Source organism: Balaenoptera musculus, chromosome 3 (genome assembly GCF_009873245.2).
Source record: "Balaenoptera musculus isolate JJ_BM4_2016_0621 chromosome 3, mBalMus1.pri.v3, whole genome shotgun sequence".
NCBI lineage: Eukaryota > Metazoa > Chordata > Mammalia > Artiodactyla > Balaenopteridae > Balaenoptera > Balaenoptera musculus.
In genome coordinates, this window is record NC_045787.1 from 88,558,136 (window position 1) to 88,578,251 (window position 20,116).

The following is a 20,116-nucleotide window of genomic DNA, read 5'->3' on the forward strand; positions in this document are numbered from 1 at the left end:
TCCGAGAGCTGAGCGAAAAGGGCGGTGGGGGGCGGGAGGCGCCGGCGGGCGGACGCGCGCTCAGAGGAAACTCCTGCCGGACCCGTGCGTCCCCGCGCCCGGGGTGCACCCCGGCCCGGCCTCAGCGGCGGCGGCGGCAGCAGGAAGGGGCTCAGTCGGGGGAGGCGGGGGCGGTGCCACGGGGGCGGGCCCTGCTGTCCCGGCGCTAAGTTGTGGGGCCCGGCTCCTCCCACTCATTTCTTTCCCCACGGCTCCTCGGACCCAGTTCCGCGCCGCCGACCCTAGAGCCGCCGAGCCCGCACCTCCTGGGTGAAGAGGACACGCCTGCCCTGGTCGAGAAAACTTTTCATGCCGACTTGGTCGGGGCGACGGTGGCAGGAAGTCCAGACAGCGACCTTTCCTCCGCCTGCCCCGCGCGCCCTGCCGGGTGCCGGCGCTGAACTCGAGATCTAGTTTGAGCGGGCCCCTTCCGGGCTGCAGGCGAGTCCCGCCTCAGGAGGGACGCCCGGCCCCACGGAGGGCGGTGGGCCAGGGCGAAGGCCAAGGGCGCGTGGTGGCGCCGGAGATAAGGTGCGGAGCGCCGCCCGGACCTGCATCCGCAGCGGAGAGCGCGGAGAGCCCAAGCCCGGGAGCAGGGAGCCTCCGGCGGCCGCTTCCAGGAGTCCACAGTCCGCCTCCTCCTCCGGGTGAGGACAGTGCCCTGTCCCCGAGTCTATCGAGGAAAAATGAAGTTAAGCCGCCAGTTTACCGTGTTTGGCAGCGCTATCTTTTGTGTGGTGATCTTTTCGCTCTACCTGATGCTGGACCGGGGTCACTTAGACTACCCCAAGAGCCCGCGCCGCGAGGGCTCCTTTCCCCAGGTAAGGACCGAGGAAGTGGGGACAGGGGGCTCCGAGAGGGTAGGGGTGGGGACCCGTAGTTACCCGCTGCTCCGTGACCTCTCCCTCCCGCCGAGGCTCCGCGCTCCGTCACGGCGAGGCCAAACTGGAGGAGGCTTGGATCCTCCTCCAGCCTGGGCTCCGCAGCCACCTCATCCCGGGCGCGCGGAGTTAACAAAGTACCAGGCGGCGTGCGGTGGCCGGATCACGCTCAGGGGAAGTCGCCGTGTTCCCGCACTCGCACGCGGGCCTGTTGGGGTGGTCACCTGCTGGCCAGTGAACCGGCGCGGCGTGAGGCGCTCCCTCGTTGGCGCAGCGCCCCCTGACAGCTGTTGGTGAGCCCCTAGGCCCACACAGGGTTAAGCTGCACAGACACCCTGCGCGCACCCAGTCGCGGAAATGAATCAAACAAACCCCATCTGGGTGTTTCATTTATTTATTTATTTTAACTGCACTGTCGCTTGAGGGAAAAAAGTTTATTCCATGTTGCAGACCTCTAAGGTATGAATCTGTAGGGTTGATTTTAGTGTCGTCATTCTTCAGCTATTACATGGGGTTTGTTTGGAGCAGAGGGAGCCTGGTGGGGAAGCGCTTGTTATACTCCAGCCTGTAGCTATGGGGCGCTCAGTCCCGAGCCAGCGGTCAAATTGTCAAACGAGTTGGGAAAACGACCCGTCTTAAGTCTTTTATCTCAAGTTACTAAAAATGAGCAAACGGAGACAATCGGTTTTATTTGGGAGGATATACCGCGTGTGCGATTTGTTTCAAGTGATTTGCCAATGACCTGTACGATCCAGAAATTTTAGTAAAACTGGGTATTGGGTAGTATCCCCTGTAATGAATGAACCGAAGAACTCAAAACCCTGACAAGCTGATTTATCAACTACTTCACTCAAGGGTAGAGAAATGTAGGACGTGAACAAGTTGGTGTTTTTTTGTTTGTTTGTTTGTTTTTCTTTTGTGTGACAGTGTAAATGACCAAAGAATATTTTTGCCTTTTGTTCTTGTGAAACGCTAGGACAAAAGGCTTGAGTTTAATGAAATTAGACTACTAATTTTACCTGAATTATTATGAAAGTGAAAAAAAGACCCCTTTGTGGATGGTGTCATCAGTACAGAGCATTCAAAATGCTTTGCAGACGAGAGGTATTAAAAATCTGGTTGTAAACAGATGTATCAAAAAATTTAAAAGCTTTTGCTTTTAGGTAGTATTAGAGAGAAAATATAGTGAGATAAACACTATGGGATAGTTTAGAGTTTGTCCAGTGCTTGTTGATGAGATTGGATAAAACAGTTTAAAAAAGGGGCGGGGGGGAGGGAGGAAGGGTAAATCCTCTGAAGCCAGAGCAAAAGGAGGAGTTCTAAGCCTTTTTAAAATATGTTGTACAATTTTGGGGCTTAACTTACCATGATTTTTCCCCCAGTAATCCTATTTTTTTGAATTTTCTCCATTACAGGAAAAACCATAAAAACGGATAGATTTTACTTAAAGTGTTATCTTGAGTAATGTCCTTTGGCTTTGACTTGATGAACACTTCGCAATGATTTATGCACACATCTGGGGCTGGGGTTCTCTGGCAACCTTGACATTTTACTGTTTCTAAAGAAGTGAGTGAGTCATTTGGTTACTGGGACGTCTTAGGCGAAGTTAATTCCAATATTTTAATATCCAGCCCTAGTCCTTGTCAAGGGGCTGAAGTTCTGCTTACAACATAAAGCATTTAATGGAAAGTGACGGTGGCTGCTGGAAGAGAAGGCCCTGCGTGTATTCTGTTTTGTGTGCCAGGGGAGAGGGTTTGGAAGGTGAAACTTTTTATACTTAAGTTTGCCTTTCTCAGATTTTCAGTACTGGCTTTTCGGTGCAAAAGGCACCTTTGCTGATTCAGTTTTGGAGAGCCGCTGAATCCCCACGCAGGTGGACTGGATAAATGCTGTATAAGCCTAACTCTTGTATGTCTGATATCAGCCTGTGTGTCTTAGTCTGACATGGTAAACTGCATTCACACAATCACCACCCAGTAACTGAAGAAACTTAGGCACAGAGGGAGTAACTTGCCCAAAGTCACACAGCTAAAAGCTGAGATTTCAACAGGCACCCTTTGGAGTCTAAGCTCTCAGCTACTCTGCTGTACTGCCCCTTGGCAATCCTTTGCCTGTTTAGTCCCCCAACTTGCTTGTGGAAAATAGAGCATTCTGCTCTGCAGCTCCTTAGCTTATGACTTTTTTTTTTAAAGGAGTTTTTATTATGAAGCCCTAATGAATGTGCTTTTTTTTTTATGCCTTTTTTAAAAAAAATGTTTGATTTTCAGATAATTGTAGATTCACATGCACGTATAAGTAATAATATAGAGATCACATGTATCCTTTACCAGTTTCCCCCAGTGGTACCATCTTGCAAAACTGTAATACAGTATCACACGCTGGATATTTATATCTTGATACAGTCAATATACAGAATATTTCCATCACCGCAAGGACCCCTTACATTGCCCTTTTATAGCCACAACCATTTTCCTCCTGTCCCTGTTCCCTTCTAGCCCCTGGCAATTACTCACCTGTTCTCAATTTCTATAATTTTGTCATTTCAAGAATGACACGTGAAATCATGTAGCGTGCAACCTTTGGGCATTGGCTTTTTTCACTCAGTCTAAATCTCTGCAGAGGCATCCAGGTTGTTACATGTTTGCTCCTTATCATTTTTTGCTGATGTTGTTATCTTTTCATTTTTCTTTTGTTCCTTATTATTGCTGAGTAGTAGTCCATAGATAGAGCACAGTTTGTTTAACCGTTCACCCATTGAAAGACATCTGGGTAGTTTCCAGCTTGGGGCAGTTTATTTCAAATAAAACTGCTATGAACATTATAAACATTCACGTACAATTTTTGTGTGAACGTAAGCCCTCATGTCTCTGAAAAATGCCCAGGAGTACAATTGCTGGGTCATAGGGTACAGGCATACCTCAGAGATATTGCAGGTTCAGTTCCAGACCACCGAATGTGTTCCTTTTTATGAAACGTTTAATGCTTGAGATTTCTCTCTCTCCCAGAATGTCTTCTAGCTCGCTTGAGAGCTAAATATTATAATGAAAACCATTATGCAGCATAGCATCCCAGCATTTGAGTTGATTTTTATTTTTTCACTACTCCTAACTCCTATGTAAATCTTAATCTGATGAGAACACCAAGCATAGCAAAGCTAGGTTGCACTAAATTATATTTCTTTGATGAGTTTGGGTATTGAATTCCTTAGTTTCAATAGAGCCAAGCTAGTCAGTCACTATAAATCTTTTTGGTGTCTAGTAGAATGATTTCTCTAGAAAGGGATTGATTTCCTCTGAATTGTCCATTTTAGTTTCTTCCAGTTAACATGGAACCTTACATGGTCCATCATGTAAACAAGATATGTTTTAAAACCGTCTTCAGTTGAGAGCAGTCTATTTGCTGTTATTCTGGCTTTCTTTCTTTTTGCCTCCTCCCCCAAGTCTGTGTTTTCCACCACTTGGCCAGACTCTGGGGTGGAAGTGGGCCCAACTCTGGGTGCTCCAGGTTCTCCCACCCTGGAGCGGCTGCCTGCCTCTGAGATAGTCCTTGGAAGGCTGTCCCCTGTGCTTCTGGGAGGAATTCCTTTGAGGCCTTGAGGCAACAGGTGGCTTTGTCTGTTTTAGCTTGTGTGTATTTTAGGGTTAATAAATCTCAGCTAGAAAAATTAATAAAAATTCCACTGTGAATGAGAGGCTGGCCAGGGCCTAATGTCCTGAAGATGCTTTGAGGTAATGTAAGAATTCAAGCAGATGGAAAGGAGAAACATTGTTAAGGTCTTCCTGAAATTCTTCATCACTTCCTACAAGAGATTTCACAAGTTTCTTACTATCTACATTGTGTATAAGAGGATGGCTTATTAATGTCTTATGTTTGGATCTGGAGAATTAATGGCTCAGGTTTTGTATAACAAATGATCGATCTTTACATAACTAGTATAGCATATGATCATAGCGATTCATATTAACCCTTGAAAGTTCAGAGATCGCGACTGATGGAGAATGTGAAAGTGAAGTTCAGATTTTATCTTGGTGCCCAGAAAACATTTATCAAGTGAGAAAGTGTGAATGTCTTTAAGTATTTGATTGAAAGACGTTGGTAGGTGGGGACTTTTATGTCTTTTTTTTTTTTTTCACTTTTACTGTGAAAATATAATACACATATAAAAACATGCTTAAACACTTTACATTTCTAGTACTTTCTTAAGAGTTCAACACAGTATATGTTTAATTAAAGTTGACCTCAGTCCCCCAGTTGTTTTTTCTTGCTTTTAGAAATCTGTGAATCTTAAGAATAATAAACAGAAAAATACGATTTTTCCTGCTTCTCCACACTCCAGTGCACTCTATTTATAAACAATAGCACTTGTTGGGGTTTGTGCAGGTGTATAGAAGGGAGTTTGTTTCATTCCTTGGGGTACACTGTTTGAGAGCTGTGACTTTTGGGAAGTGATGGAACTTTGACCTTGACCGTGGTGACAACCAGGGATTTAGGAGAAATGAGTGCAAGAACATGAAAGCCCCTGAAAAGGGCTGGTTTCCTCCACCCTCTCCCGAGTAGAGTCCAGCAGTCCTGCAGGACTCCTCCTGCCAGCATGTTTCACTAAGACTCAAGAGTCTTCCAATACACCAACTAGGACAGACAGTCATGACTGCATCTGGTCTGAAGGCTTACGTTTATTATTTTTTTAATTGAATTGAATGTGTTATTCCCAGATCAGCACTGCTGTCCGGACCTAAACAAATACTTTTGCTTGGGAGATGTTGCAATCCTGTTTATCTGAAGGGGATTTTTCTCTGTGACTCATTAATTAGCATTAAAGGATATCTGGGCTGTGGGCAAAACATTGACTAAAATTACCACTTTTATGTGTTGTTTTTTTTTTTTGTTTTTTTTTTTTTTATTTTTACAAGACATAAATAGACGACACCAAGCATTGCACATGGATGACCACAACAAAAGCAACAATGATTGCAATTACCAAACATGAAACACACTCATACTATGTCATAGTATTGACATTCAGTCCAGTAATCCTCCACTGTAACAGCTCCTTTACTTTGCAGTGAAAATTGATTTGTATGTGTTGTTTTTTATTTTGAGTCAGCTGTTGCTTTTGGTGATAGCTGTTAAAACTTTGGCCTTTTTTGACAGACTGGACTAAGTGTTGAGATTGTCCTAGAAAGAGTAGTTTAGTAGCTGCCTCTGATTCCCTGCTTTTACTGTTAGTTTTCTGAGTCCAGCAGTCTTAGTTTTCCCTTGTTGTTCCCTCACTTCCATGGAGATCTGTAAGAAAATGGGAGGATATTCAACAGCTGGGGTGTAATCTCTGGTTGCTGGATTACAAAGGCCTCATTGCGTTTTTGGCCCCTTCCGTCCTGGAGGTCATGTTCCTGGTAGCATCGGCTTTTATAGTACATGTGGAAGAGAGGAGGAGGAACTCGAAAGAGCAAATTTTGCTTCTTTTCACAGTTGTGATTAGTAAATTGATCAAGAGAGGAAGTGTAGACCATTTTAGCTAACACGGGTTTCTGTTTCAGTTATAGGTGTTACACCAAAGCTGCTAATTTTAAGGTTGAAACTGTGTTTAGGTTCAAACAAGTTTGAGGGTCGATTGTTCTGAAATGGAGTTGAGACCTAGTGCTTGAGTATTGCTAAATTTGCCTTGTGATAGGGAGGAAGTAAATGATTTGATTTGAGTACACTCAGTCTCTTGAGGTTACAATGTAGCTTTTCTGTGAGACAGTGTATTTAAGGTAATGCTATTTGTATTGCAGTACTTCTGTGCAGACCAGTGCATAGTAGGTATCTAGTAAATATTTCATGTAAATTTGTAAATTTAACACGTTATATCTAAAGAAAAGATCAACCTTGAAGAATGCTAGTTTAAACATGTACATCTCTACCTTTGGCTGCCTCACAACCTCTTTGCTACTGACATTTGGGGCTGGATTCTTTGATGTGGGGGGCTGTCCTGTGCATCACAGGATGTTTAGCAGCACCCCCGGTCTCTACCCAGTATATGCCGGAAACACCTTTCCCCAACTTGTAGCAAGCAAAAGTGTCTCCACACATTGCTAAATGTCCCCCGGGGGAAAAAAAATCAACCCTGTTGAAAACCACTTTGGCTGCAGTCTAGCCAAAGGCCTATTCTTTATACCCATAGCACTTTGTTAGCACTTTGCATTTTAGGAAGGAGTGATCAAAAGGCTTAATTCTTTTTTTTTTTTTTGAATTGAAGTGTAGTAGAGTTACAATGTTGTGTTAGTTTCTGGTGTACAGCAGAGTGATTCAGTTATATATATGTGTGTGTGTGTGTGTGTGTGTGTGTGTGTGTATATCTTGTTTTACATATGCTTTTCCATTATGGCTTATTATGGGATATTGAATATAGTTCCCTGTGCTATATAATAGGACCTTGTTGTTTATCCATTCTATATATAATGGTTTGCATCTGCTAGTCCCAAACTCCCAGTCCAACCCTTCCCACCTCCCCCTTGGCAACCACAGGTCTGTTCTCCATGTTTGTGAGTCTGTTTCTGTTTTGTAGATAAGTTCATTTGTGTCATATTTTAGATTCCACATATAAGGATATCATATGGTATTTGTTTTTCTCTTTGTGACTCACCTTATTTAGTAGGATAATCTCTAGGTCTATCCATGTAGCTGCAAATGGCATTATTTCATTCTTTTTTTATTTCTGGGTAATAGTCTTGTGTGTGTGTGTGTGTGTATGCCATATTCTCTTTATCCATTCATCTTTAGATGGACATTTAGTTTGTTTCCCTGTCTTGGCTATTGTAAATAGTGCTGCTGTGAGCATAGGGGTGCGTGTATCTTTTTGAATTATATTATAGTTTTGTCTGGATAAATGCCCAGGAGTGGGATTGCAGGATCATATGGCAACTCTATTTTTAGTTTTTTGAGGAACATCCATACTGTTCTCCATAGTGGCTGCACCAATTTGCATTCTCACTAATAGCCTAGGAGGAGGGTTCCCTTTTCTCCACACCCTCTCCAGCATTTGTTATTTGTAGACTTTTTAATGATGGCCATTTTGACTGGTGTGAGGTGGTATCTCATTGTAGTTTTGATTTGCATTTCTCTAATAATTAGAGATGTTGAGCATCTTTTCATGTGCCTATTGACCATCTGTATGTCTTCTTTGGAGGAATGTCTGTTTATGTCTTCTGCCCATTTTTTGACTGGGTTGTTTGTTTTTTGAGTTGTTTGAGCTGTTTTTGTATTTTGGAAATTAAGCCCTTGTCAGTCACATTGTTTGCAAATAATTTCGCTCAGTCCATAGGTTGTCTTTTTGTTTTGTTTATGGTTTCCTTTGCTGTGCAAAAATTTATAAGTTTGATTAGGTCCCATTTGTTTATTTTTGCTTTTATTTCTATTGCTTTGGGAGACTGACCTAAGAAAACACTGGTACGATTTATGTCAGAGAATGTTTTGCCTATGTTCTCTTCTAGGAGTTTTATGGTGTCATGTCTTGTATTTAAGTCGAAAGGCTTAATTCTAATACTCAAGGATAACTAGCATTTTTTTGATGACTGAAATGAATCCTTTCACTAGATGCCCAAAATTCACTTATATTTTTAGGATTCTGCATTGCAGTATGTTATAGAAAATACAGGGGTAGATTATGTTCATATGCAAGTTAAAAATGGAAGATTATTATAATGAAACTTAATTAAAAAAAAATTGGACATGCTTATTATTCTGAGAAAAGCATTTGGTCAAGTGATAGTAAATAGACCATGTTTTACTTTCCGCAAGCTTAGTTAGAGTTTAGCAGTAGTCTAGATTTATTCCCCTTGCCTTTTAGCACACGAAAATAAGATATATTGATTAGTAATAAGGTAGTATGGAAGGCATATGCAAAAATAATTTGAGTTGTCTAAAGCTTTCTCAGGCAAGGTATTTACTTTCTTCAGTGTATTACTTGTTTTATTTCTGCTAATTCTGATGATTCTGGTTACTGCATTTTGTATTCCTTTTTGAGATTAGAAAAAGCAGGGAAAGAAACTGGAAAATAAAGTGGATGGAGACTTCCTTCCTGTTCATTTCATTTTGTTCTAAACAGCCTTTTTAAAGAAAGGGGGTGGAGGTAGGGGTAGGAAAAGAATGAAGTTCTGGGCAAATATTCTCCTTCCTTCCTTTTTGTCCGAAGACCTCTGGTCTTGAACTTTGCTGAAGTCAGCTAACTGTGGGCCCAATCTGGCCTGACACCTGTTTATGTAGGGCCACAAGCTAAGAATGATTCTTACATTTTAAAATGGTTAAATATGTCATGGTTAAATATGGTCACACTCATTCCTCTGTGAATCGAATCATCTCTGGCTGCTTTTGTGTTACAAGGGCAGAGTTGAGAGGTTGCGACAGAAAGCGTAGCCTACAAAGCCAAAGATATTTACTGTTTGACCCTTTGCAGAAAAAGTTTGCCAACCCTTGGTTTAAACCGTATTTCTCTGTTATTAACATTGGAGGCAAACAGTGTGGTTAGATCTGTTGAAGCAGAGGTGGGTTAAGTAAAAACAAACAAAATTCTCATAAACTGGTTATTAGGTAAGCATTACTCAAACTTAGTTTGTGTTTTGAGAGTGTGGTTTAAAACTTGTGTTGTCTGTGTGTTTCATAGATTTCCAAGCGTCCTTGGGGAACTTCTGTGCTAGAGCATGGGCATGCTTGACATGTTTAATTTGTTTCCCTTCTATCACCTGAAGATTTCTCACTCTGGGACCGATCTGGGACAGAGGGTTCTAGGGCATGAACTAAGCAAAATTGATCCATAGTCTTGAGATTGCAAACCATGACTTTATTGTGTCTTGGATTTGCTGTAATTCACAGACGGGCTGAATTCTGAGCCTAATCTGACTGCTTGGATTGGTTAGTACTGTAGAAGGAGAGCCCAGGTCCTTCTGCAAAAGGTATCTTCTGCAAAAACCATAGATCTAGGGCCGGAACTTGGCAGTCATCTCTGGGACCCCGACGACTGCTCAGCTTGAAGGCAAAGAACTGACTACCAGGGCGTCTGCAGGGGCACTGTGCTACTCTGGTTATCCAAGAGTAATTAATTCCTGCTAATTTTGATCCTTCTTCATGCTTCTTAATGATTATGTGTGACTTTCATCATTCCTGTGGCACAGGCCGCCATCCCATTTGTGTACTCAAAGACTTTACTGTCACCATTAAAATGTAGTACACTTCCTCTGAACAAAATGAGTATAATGCGTCTCATTGAGTGGTGCAACTTTTAAGTGGTTTTTTTTTTTTTTTTATTTTTAAATATATGCATGTGTGCATTTTTCACATGTAAATGGATTTCCGCGCTGGCTTCCTTTGCAGGTAGTTGCCTTCAGAAGTCCAGCGAAATCAAATGCTTTTTGCAAAGGCAGAGCAGGCCCCGAATGGGACCTGATCCTACCAGTGAACATTATTGTCCTGAATCAGGAGTCTGGAGAGCCGGGAAACTTGCCAGTGATTTTTTTCTTCTAAATACATGTTTCTTCCAGGTCTGATGGTGTTTAGTTTTGTAATGGGAAGCTCTTCCTCTTCAGGGTGAAGCTGTACGTTGGGCCTGAAGGTGTACTTTGCAGCATTTACCCTCTTTTCCCTACTGCAGGTGTGGAGGAATGTGGAATTTATTGGTCCTGGCCTTTGTGGCAACATTTTTACCTGTGGAGCATTAGAGGATGGAAGCCTGACAGTCTGAATCATTCTCAGAATTATTTTCTACATAAAAGAAGTCCTGAATTTGTGTTTGTAGAATCCAGTGAGGTAGTCATTCTCTTAACAGTCATCAGTACCCCAGAAAAGTCATAATAGGAGAGAGTCATAGAATCTTTGGAGGGCCCTTCCAAGGTTAGGTAAATTAGTCTTTGATTTTTCAGATAAGGACACAGACATGTAAACTGGACCTCAGCAGTTTTGTTTTTGTTTTTGGCTTAGGTCCCATAACTAGTCATAGCATACCTGGGACATGCTTGCTGTCCTGTAATTCAGTGATCTTTCTGTTGTACTACAGCCAGCATATATTTGATGACTCACTATGCATTAGGTACTATGGAAATTGTGATAGACATGCCAGGTATATTATTTGCTTTTTGATAGAGCTTCTTACTTATTTGAGGAGACACAATTGCCATTTCTGAAACAATTAGAGACAGTTGAGTGTTATTTAGTTATTCTTTAGAAGAGTTAATTTTAAAAAGTTAACACAGTGCCTGGCATGTAGCAAATGCTCAATAAATGCTAACTATTACCAATGAACGGAGGTTTATATAGTATCTATATGTACAAGGCACGCTTGTAGGTTCTGGGTATAAAGGAACTAAGAATAAAACAAGAATCCATGATCTTAATTTATATTCTTAATATAAGGGCAAAGGCCTTAAAGAGAATTCAGAACTAAGTTCGTGTAATGGCCTAGCTCCAACTGACCAAAGGACGTGGGACAGAAGCTAGGCTTTTCTGATTGGGTAGGACTTTGAAAGGAGAAAGGACATTCCTAGTGTGAAGTACAATGCTTCCGAAGGCTTGGAGCCTGGCACCGTGAGAAGAGGTAAGGAGGCTGGTTTGATTTATAATATTTGGAGTTTGTAAAGAGTAATTGGGAAAACACAGCAGGTAGTTTGGGATCAGATTGTGAATTTTCCTGAGAGCCAGTGCGAGGAGTTATGAGTTGGATGGTGGTGAACCATTCGAAGTTATTGAGTATGTCAAGAAGCTGCTTGAGAAAACCAATGTTGGAGAATTAATTTCACAGAAAATTTTAGACCTGGAAGGGAGCTAAGAGAATATTAAATCTAAATTATTCCGGTAGCAGGTGTGTAGGAAGACTCAGAAGCAGGAAGGCAGCTGAGAATCTGTTTGAGGTAATACAGACATAAGGCAGTAAATCCCTGTACCAGTATTGAATTGGCTGGAGTCAAGAGGAAGAGGGAAAATGTGGAGACATTTTGTAAGAAGAAGCATTGGGCTTTCTGACGGATTTGATAAAGGGTAATGATGGGTGGCTTGAGTAAAAAAGGTTCTCCCACCTTTTTCCTTTGGGGCATTTGGAGACTGCTTGTACTGCTTGCAGAAGGGGATAGTTGGAAAGATAAGCTAGTCTGGGAAGCCAAGTTCAGTTTCGTTTATGATGAGGTGGATGTGAGTGGAAATAGCCAAGTGGGCTGGAGTGCCAGAGTGAGAGATCGGGGAAGGGAGATGCTGATCTGGTATCATCAGCACAGTCGAGAATGAATGAGCTCAGTTGGGACTTTGCTTTGTGAGAAGAGAGCAGAGAGCCAAGTAACATTTCTTATAGCCAAAAGCTATGCTTCTTAGATTAAGATTACTGTATAGCAGATGTTAATAAAATGCAGCAGCTTGTATTCAAATTGTCAGAAACCAGCTCATTGATCAGCATACCTCAGAAAAGATAAGGCTATCATGAGGAAGGACTACAAAGAAGCATTTCAGTAGGAAATGAAAAAAGGCCCATCTCACCTTTGGCCCAAATTATGGGACTAAATTATTTTTTCTAGGTTATAAGAAAAAAAAATAGATTACTCTGTGTGTGTGTGTGCATGTGGGGTGTGTGTGCGCGCGTATGCGCTCGTGTGTATGTTGAGGGGTGGGGGAGGGAGAGGGAGGAAGAGAGAGATTTATTAAAGACCAAAAGGCAGCACTCTAAGCAGGGGCCTCATAGCTCAAGGTTGTTCTGAAGATCAAACAGATTTCTGAGGGTACCCCCAAACTGCCTGTTGTTTATAGCAAAGAAGAGCCTGTCCCACTTGAATGGTGGCTAGCCCCACGTCCCTCACCCCAGAACTGAAGAAGAACTCTTTTTGTCCCCAGACCAATTCGTGAAAATTTGTAGGGCCAAATGACAACACTCAAGATGCAAGCTATTGGGCTGGCCAAAAAGTTTGTTTGGGTTTTTCCATAAGATGTTACGGAAAAACTCGGATGAACTTTTTGGCCAACCCCAGTACTTATTGTGACTTTAAGGGGAGATCTAACCAATAACTGTTTAAAAGAAAAAAAATTGAAGAACCCAAGAAATTAATATCTTTAACTCATCTCTGGTAGCTGATAGTATGATATTTAGAAGTTTGCTAATTTACATTCTTTTATGTTACATTGTGCCTTACTATTGCTTTTGTTGTGTCTGTGGTATTTATCATGCTCCTCCTTGCCCTTGTAGATCAATTGGTTCAGACTGATATTTTTTTAAATTTATTTTATTGAAGTATAGTTGATTTACAGTGTTGTGTTAATTTCTGCTGTACAGCAAAGTGATTCAGTTATACATATATATACACATTCTTTTTCATATTCTTTTCCATTATGGCTTATCACAGGACGTTGAATATAGTTCCCTGTGCTATACAGTAGGACCTTGTTGTTTATCCATTCTGTATATAATAGTTTGCATCTGCTAATCCCAAACTCCCAACCCATTCCCCCCTCCTCCCCTTCAGCAACCACAAGTCTGTTCTCTATCAGACCGATTTTTACAAAGTCACTAGGAAAGGATTTGTAAAACTTTAGAATATTTGATGCTTGTAAAGAAAAGTAAGGAAATTCAGAATTTATAATAATTCAAGTGGGGCTTGCCTAAACACCTGTCTCTTGTCTGTAAGGAATAGTGGGGCTTATTCAGGAAATGAATAGTATAAACAAGACTGAAGGTAGGCTGATTATCTACTTAATACAATCCTGCCTTCAGAGATTCCCCAGAACTATTTCTGTATGAAAAACCGTCTTAGACATGCCAATTGCATTTATTTTAATAGGCTAACACTGTTTAGGTTGATTTGTTTTTTCCATTTTTGACAGTTAATTTCTTTTTACATTAAAATTGTGTTTCTCAAAATTACTTGTGTAAAATTAGAATGTCGATAAAACTTTTATTAGCAGATCCTAAAGTATAATATATGCCATTCCTTCATGGAGAACGAGTTAGGTAGTATAAATGGATTGTGCATAATAACCCTTGTGTACAAAGACAGGCGTATGTCAAAAAATATAAGATAGATTAACAACATAGACCAGAAGTCTTTGATCAGATGAATGCATGACAGTATGATCCTGGTTCCTTGGGAATTCTTGCAGTCTGAAAGTGTATCCCATGAACTTTTATGCATGTTCTTGGGTGGGATACATTGTTGACATATTATCTCAGAGTACTATGTGTAAGAATAGAAATTCCATTAAAATATAAAATATGTTTTAGAAGAAAAATTAGTATGATTTTTTTAAAAATTGCAAAACTATAAAGAAAAGTAATGTTCCATGGAAGAGTTTGCAAAGTGCTGAATTAAAGAATTCTATTAGTCAACACCTAATTTGCTTAGTGCCACTTAATTGCAGTTATTAACTATATTTGAAAGTAATAAAACTGCACTGTATGAAAATATTTTATAGCGTAAACATTTTGTGCTGCCTGCAAGGCCTTGTTCTCTTAATCATTTTTAAAAAGATACCTGTTTTGCAGAATTTCACTTTATACAGTGGCTTGGTGCCTAAAATGTTGCCTCAACGGGAGGTGGTTCCTGTGCAGCTGCATTGGGCTGCTGTGGACGGGGATGATAGGGTTCCAATTTCCGTAAACATCTGGAAACCCATAGGGTAGAAGGAGAGCTGCGTCCTGGAGCTCACAGAAAGCTGCCAGCAACTGGAATCCTGACTGTACTTTGAAGGTGGTGAGAGGATGGGATTACAAAGATGGGGAGAAGCACTGTGGCCTGTTGTTTTTCTGGGTCAGGGCTGGGATCCTCTGTAGTGATTCCAGCAGCTGCAGAGTGGTTACCCACATGCAGCCAGGAGAAGTCTTTTGGGTTCCCTGAAGGAAGCAAGGGATGGTGAACTTGGAGTCCCAGCTCTTCCCTTCACAGGCACTTGGCACTCTATTCATATACCTACATCCAAGTAGCCTTTGTTACCGTCACACCTAGGCAGGTGTGAGATTTATGAATGATGATTTCCAGGGCGAAGAGTGCCTTGGCTCTTGTGTTTTGGCAGGGTATTATGTAATTAAGTATTCTCTGTGCTCCCACGGTGAGGGCATTTATTTCTTTGAATGGGCAAGTAGAAGCACAAAGACAGTACCTTGGAAGAGATTCAGGCATGATCAGCTCCAGGTCTGGGTAAATCACTGAAAGGTCATTTGTAACTGTGGTTTGTGGCTTGTTGATAGAGTAGTAGAGTTACATACATAACTGTGGCCACAGCCTTAGTTCACACTCTTTCTGGCCTCAGCACTGCACATCTTAAGGGGTGGAGTGGTCACTTGGGTGACTTGTCATTTTATCAAACCAAAATGCTTTCCTGTCACGTGCCTGAGATCTGACTAAATAGCAGGATTTTTCTGTATAGTTGCATAGCAGCTGACTGACGTGGAACTAAGGCAATAACGGTAACACCCCTGCTGGAAATACAGACTCTCTTTTACCAACTCACTGTTCCTATATTTAGCTTTAATGCAGTGGTTCTTAACTGGATATGTGTGAGAATTGCCTGGTGAGCCTTTTACAATGATAAAAGGCAGATCTGTGCACTCTCTCTCTGGGTAATCCCATTCATTCCCACGGCCTTAAATTCATATTTATACTGACCACTCAAGTTTATATATTCTCCTGACTTTCAGACTTGCATGTCAGTGTGACACCACCATTGAGCTATCTAATAGTTCCAGAATGGAACCTTTGCCCCTCACTCTGTACCTTCCCCAACATTCCTTGTTTTCTTAAAATGCCACCCACTATCCTCCCAGTTCCCCAGCAAAAACCATCATCCTCCCAGTTGTCTCAGCAAAAATAAGGGGCCATTTTTCTTGCTTTCCTGCCCCCCAGACCCCTACCCCCACCCCGCCCAGTTCATCTGTCCTGTCACATCCTTTCACATTCCTCCACCTCTGCTGCCTTGGCTCAGCCCTGGCTACCTCGGTGTTTACCTGGCAAACTGCAGTAACCTCTTCCTCCACTGCTTCACTACAGCACCAGGATAGCTTTAAAACACTTTTTGTTCATTGATCCCAAAACTGTCCAGGAGGAAGAGATGGATGTTTCTTTCCCTGAAAAATATTTTTAACCCTAACGTCTTTTCCTGCCTCCTTTATTCAAAGATAGTATATAGGCTTGTTAGATCAAAATATGCCCCTGGGAAACAGCTTATAAAGTCACACGGTCTCACCTTCCTTGCTCCATTGTATGGGCTCTCAGCTCCTTAGGCTCCCAGCTCTCCACCTCTTCTGATGGGCATTTGGGCAGACTTCCACTGACAGGGACTTCGAGTGTAAGGATACTTGCTGAGCTTTATATAGGACAGCTCTCTGCCAGGTGTATTACTTTCCTAATAAATCACAACAAACTTAGTGGCTTAAAACAAGAAAAATGTATTATCTTACAGTTCTGCAGGTCAGAAGTTTGAAAAGGGTCTTACTTGACTAAAATCAAGACGTTGGCAGGGCTGATTCCCTTATGGAGACTTTAAGGGAGAATCCATTTCCTCACCTTTTCCAGCCTCTAGAGGCTGCCTGCATTTGCTGGCTCAAAGGTCCCCTTCTAGCCTGGCATCACTCTGACCTGCTCTTCTGTCTTCATATCTCCTCTGACTGTGACTCTTCCATCACCTTCTTTTCCATTATAAGGCCCCATGTGATTATGTTGGGACTACCTGAATATTCTAGGACAGTCTCCCCATCTCAAAAATCTTAAGTTAATCACATCAGCAAAGTTCCTTTTGCCATGTAAAGTAACAGATTCACAGTTTTCAGGGATTAGGACATGGACATCATTGGGAGGCCATTATTCTGCCTACCACACCAGGCACTATTTAAACTGATTTGTGTATGCCAACTAATTTAACACTCATAACCATCCTATGAGTTAGGTATTATTAGTGATCCCCATTTTACAGATGAGGAAACTGAGGCACAGAAATTATGTAACTTGCCCAAGGTTATACAGCTATTAATAGTGGAACCATAATTCAAATTTGGCTAGGCTTTATTTTTTATCTTATTTTATTTTCCAGCTTTATTGAGAAATAATTGACATACAACATTATATAAGTTTAAGGTATACAAATGATGATTTGATACATGTATATATTATGAAATGATTACTCTAATAATATTAGTTGACAAATCCATCACCTCACATAATTGCCATTTCTTTTTTGTGGTGGGAACACATATTTATATACAGTATCGTTAACTGTAATCATCGTGCTATACATTAGATCCCCAGAATTTATTCATCTTATAACTGGTAGTTTGTACCCTTTGATTAACATCTCCCCGTTTTCCCCTCCTCCCAGCCCCGAGTAACTATTAATACCATTCTAGTCTCTTTCTATGATTTTTTAGATTCCACATGTAAATGATACCACATAGTATATGTATTTTTTTGACTTATTTCACTTAGCATAATGTCCTCAAGGCCCATCTGTATTATCACAAATAGAGGATTTCCTTCTTTTTTTATGGCTAAGGTGTGTGTGTGTGTGTACACATGTACCACATTTTCTTTATTCATCTGTTGATGGACACTTAGATTGTTTTGGTATCTTGGCTGTTGTGAGTAATGCTGCAGTGAACATTTCTTTGAGATCCTGTTTTCATTTCCTTTTGATACATACCCAGAAGTGGCATTGCTGGATCATATAGTAGTTCTATTTTTAATTTTTTGAGGAACCTCCATACTGTTTTCCACGATGGCTGCACCAGTTTACATTCCCATCGGCAGTGCACAAGGGTTCTATTTTCTCCATACCCTCACCAACACTTGTTACCTCTTGTCTTTTTGATGACAGCCATTTTATTCATTATGAGGTGATAGGTGATATCTCATTGTGGTTTTGATTTGCATTTCCCTGATGGTTAGTGCTGTCGAGTACCTTTTCATGTACCTGTTGGCCATCTGTATATCAGCTTTGGAAAAATATCTATTCCTCTGCCCAATTTTTAATCAGTTTTTTTTTTTTTAACTATTGAGTTGTATGCATTCTTTATATATTGGGTATTAACCCCTTATTAGATACATGTTTGCAAATATTTTCTCTTATTCCATAGGTTCCCTTTTTGTTTTGTTGATTATTTCTTTTGCTGTGCAGAGCTTTTTAGTTTGATGTAGTCTCACGTACTAACTTTTGCTTTTGTTTCCTGTGCTTTTGGGGTCACATCCAAAAAATTGTTGCCCAGACCAATGTCAAACATTTTCCTTATGTTTTCTTCTAGGGGTTTTACAGTTTCAGTTCTTATGTTTAAGTCTTGAATCCATTTCAGTGGTATAAGATTGGGGTCTAATTCCATTCTTCTGCTTGTGGTTTTCCAGTATTCTCAACATCATTTATGGAATAGAATATCCATTCCTCATTGAGTATTTTTGGCTCCCTTGCCAAATATTAGTTGACCATGTATGTGAGGATTTATTTCTGAGCTCCTGATTCTGTTCCATTGGCCTATGTGTCAGTTTTTATGCCAGTACCATACTGTTTTGATTACCATAGCTTTGTAGTACAGTTTAAAATCAGGAAGTGTGTTGCCTCCAGCTTTACTCTTCTTTCGCAGTATTGCTTTGGCTTTTTGAGGTCTTTCATCATTTTATACAAATTACACGATTATTTTTTCCATTTCTGAAAAAATGCCATTGGAATTTTGATAGGGATTGCATTGAATTTTGATAGGGATGGCATTGGGTAATATGAACATTTTAACAATATTTGTTGTTTTGACTCATGAACAAGGGATATCTTTCCATTTGTTTCTGCTCTAATATTTGTTAATTCCTTCCTCTGCTAACTTTGGGCTTAGTTCGTTCTTCTTTCTCTAGCTCCTTGAGTTGTAAAGTTACGTTGTTTATTTGAGACCTTTCTTTTTTCTTAATGTAGGCATTTATCACTATAAACTTCCCTTTTAGAACTGCTTTTGCAGCATTTACTGGGTTTTGGTATGCTGTGTTTCCCTTTTCATTTGTGTAAAGGTATTTTTTGATTTCCCTTTTGGATTCTTCTTTGACCCATTAGTTATTCAGGAGTGTGTTATGTAATTTCCACATATTCGTGAATTTTCCAGCATTCTTCCTGTTAGTTCATTTCTAGTTAGATTCCATTCTGGTGGGAAAAGATACTTGATGTACTTTCAGTCTTCTTAAATTTGCTAAACTTGCTTTGTGATCTATCGTATCGTCTGTTCTGGAGAATGTTCCATGTGTGCTTGAAAAGAATATGTATTCTGCTATTATTGGTTGAAATGTTCTATTTAGGTCCTTTCGTTCCAAAGTATGGCTCAAGTCCAATGTTTCCTTGTTGATTTTCTGTCTGGATGATCTATTGTGGAATGTGGGGTACTGAAGTCCCCTACTATTATTATATTGCCTATTTTTCCTTCAGGTCTGTTAATAATTGCTTAATATATTTAGGTGCTCCAATGTTGGGCACATATATATTTAGGAGTGTTATGTCTTGTTGACTAATTGATTGCTTTATCAGTATATAATGACCTTTTTATTTCTTTTTACCATTATTGTCTTAAAGTCTATTTTGTCTGATAAAATTATATTTACTTCTGTTCAGTTTTGGTTTCCATTTGCACAGAATATCTTTTTTTTTTTTTTAATTGCTAGTTTATTTATTTATTTTTTGGCCGGGTCACATGGCTTGTGTAATCTTAGTTCCCCAACCAGGGATCAGACCTGGGCCCCGGCAGTGAAAGCACTACATCCTAACCACTAGACCAGGGAACCAGGGAATTCCCCAGAATATCTTTTTCCACTCCTTCACTTTGAATCTGTGTATGTCCTTAAAGCTGAAGTGAGTGTTGTGTAGCCAGTATATAGTTAGGTCTTGCTTTTTGTCCATCCAGCCACTCTGTCTTTTGATTGCAGAATTTAATGCATTTACATTTAGAGTAATTACTGATTGGTAAGAACTTACTAATATCATCTTGTTGTCTGGCTGTTTTGTAGTTCCCTTGTTCTTTATTCCTGTCTCGCTGCCTTCCTTTGTGACTTGATTTTCTGTAGCAGTATGCTTTGATTCTCTTCTGTCTTTTGTGAATCTGCTGTAGCATTTTGCTTTGTGGTTACCATGAGGCTCACATAAAACATTTTATAGTTATAATAGTCTATTTTACCATGATAACTTAACTTAGATCACAGACAAAAACTTTACCCTTTTACGCCCCCCTTTGAAGTCACGATTTA

At 40.6% G+C, this 20,116-nt stretch overlaps 1 protein-coding gene across 1 annotated transcript in view; it reads left to right on the top strand.

Moving 5' to 3' along the window:
• Positions 1-215: 215 nt before the first annotated feature.
• The window catches only part of MAN2A1 (mannosidase alpha class 2A member 1), a 162,257-nt gene continuing 142,356 nt past the window's right edge, over positions 216-20,116 (top strand). The window contains exon 1 of the mRNA XM_036847857.1: positions 216-860. Within this exon, the coding sequence (XP_036703752.1) occupies positions 726-860 (135 nt within the window). The 5' untranslated portion in view covers positions 216-725. The remainder of the gene's footprint in view (positions 861-20,116) is intronic.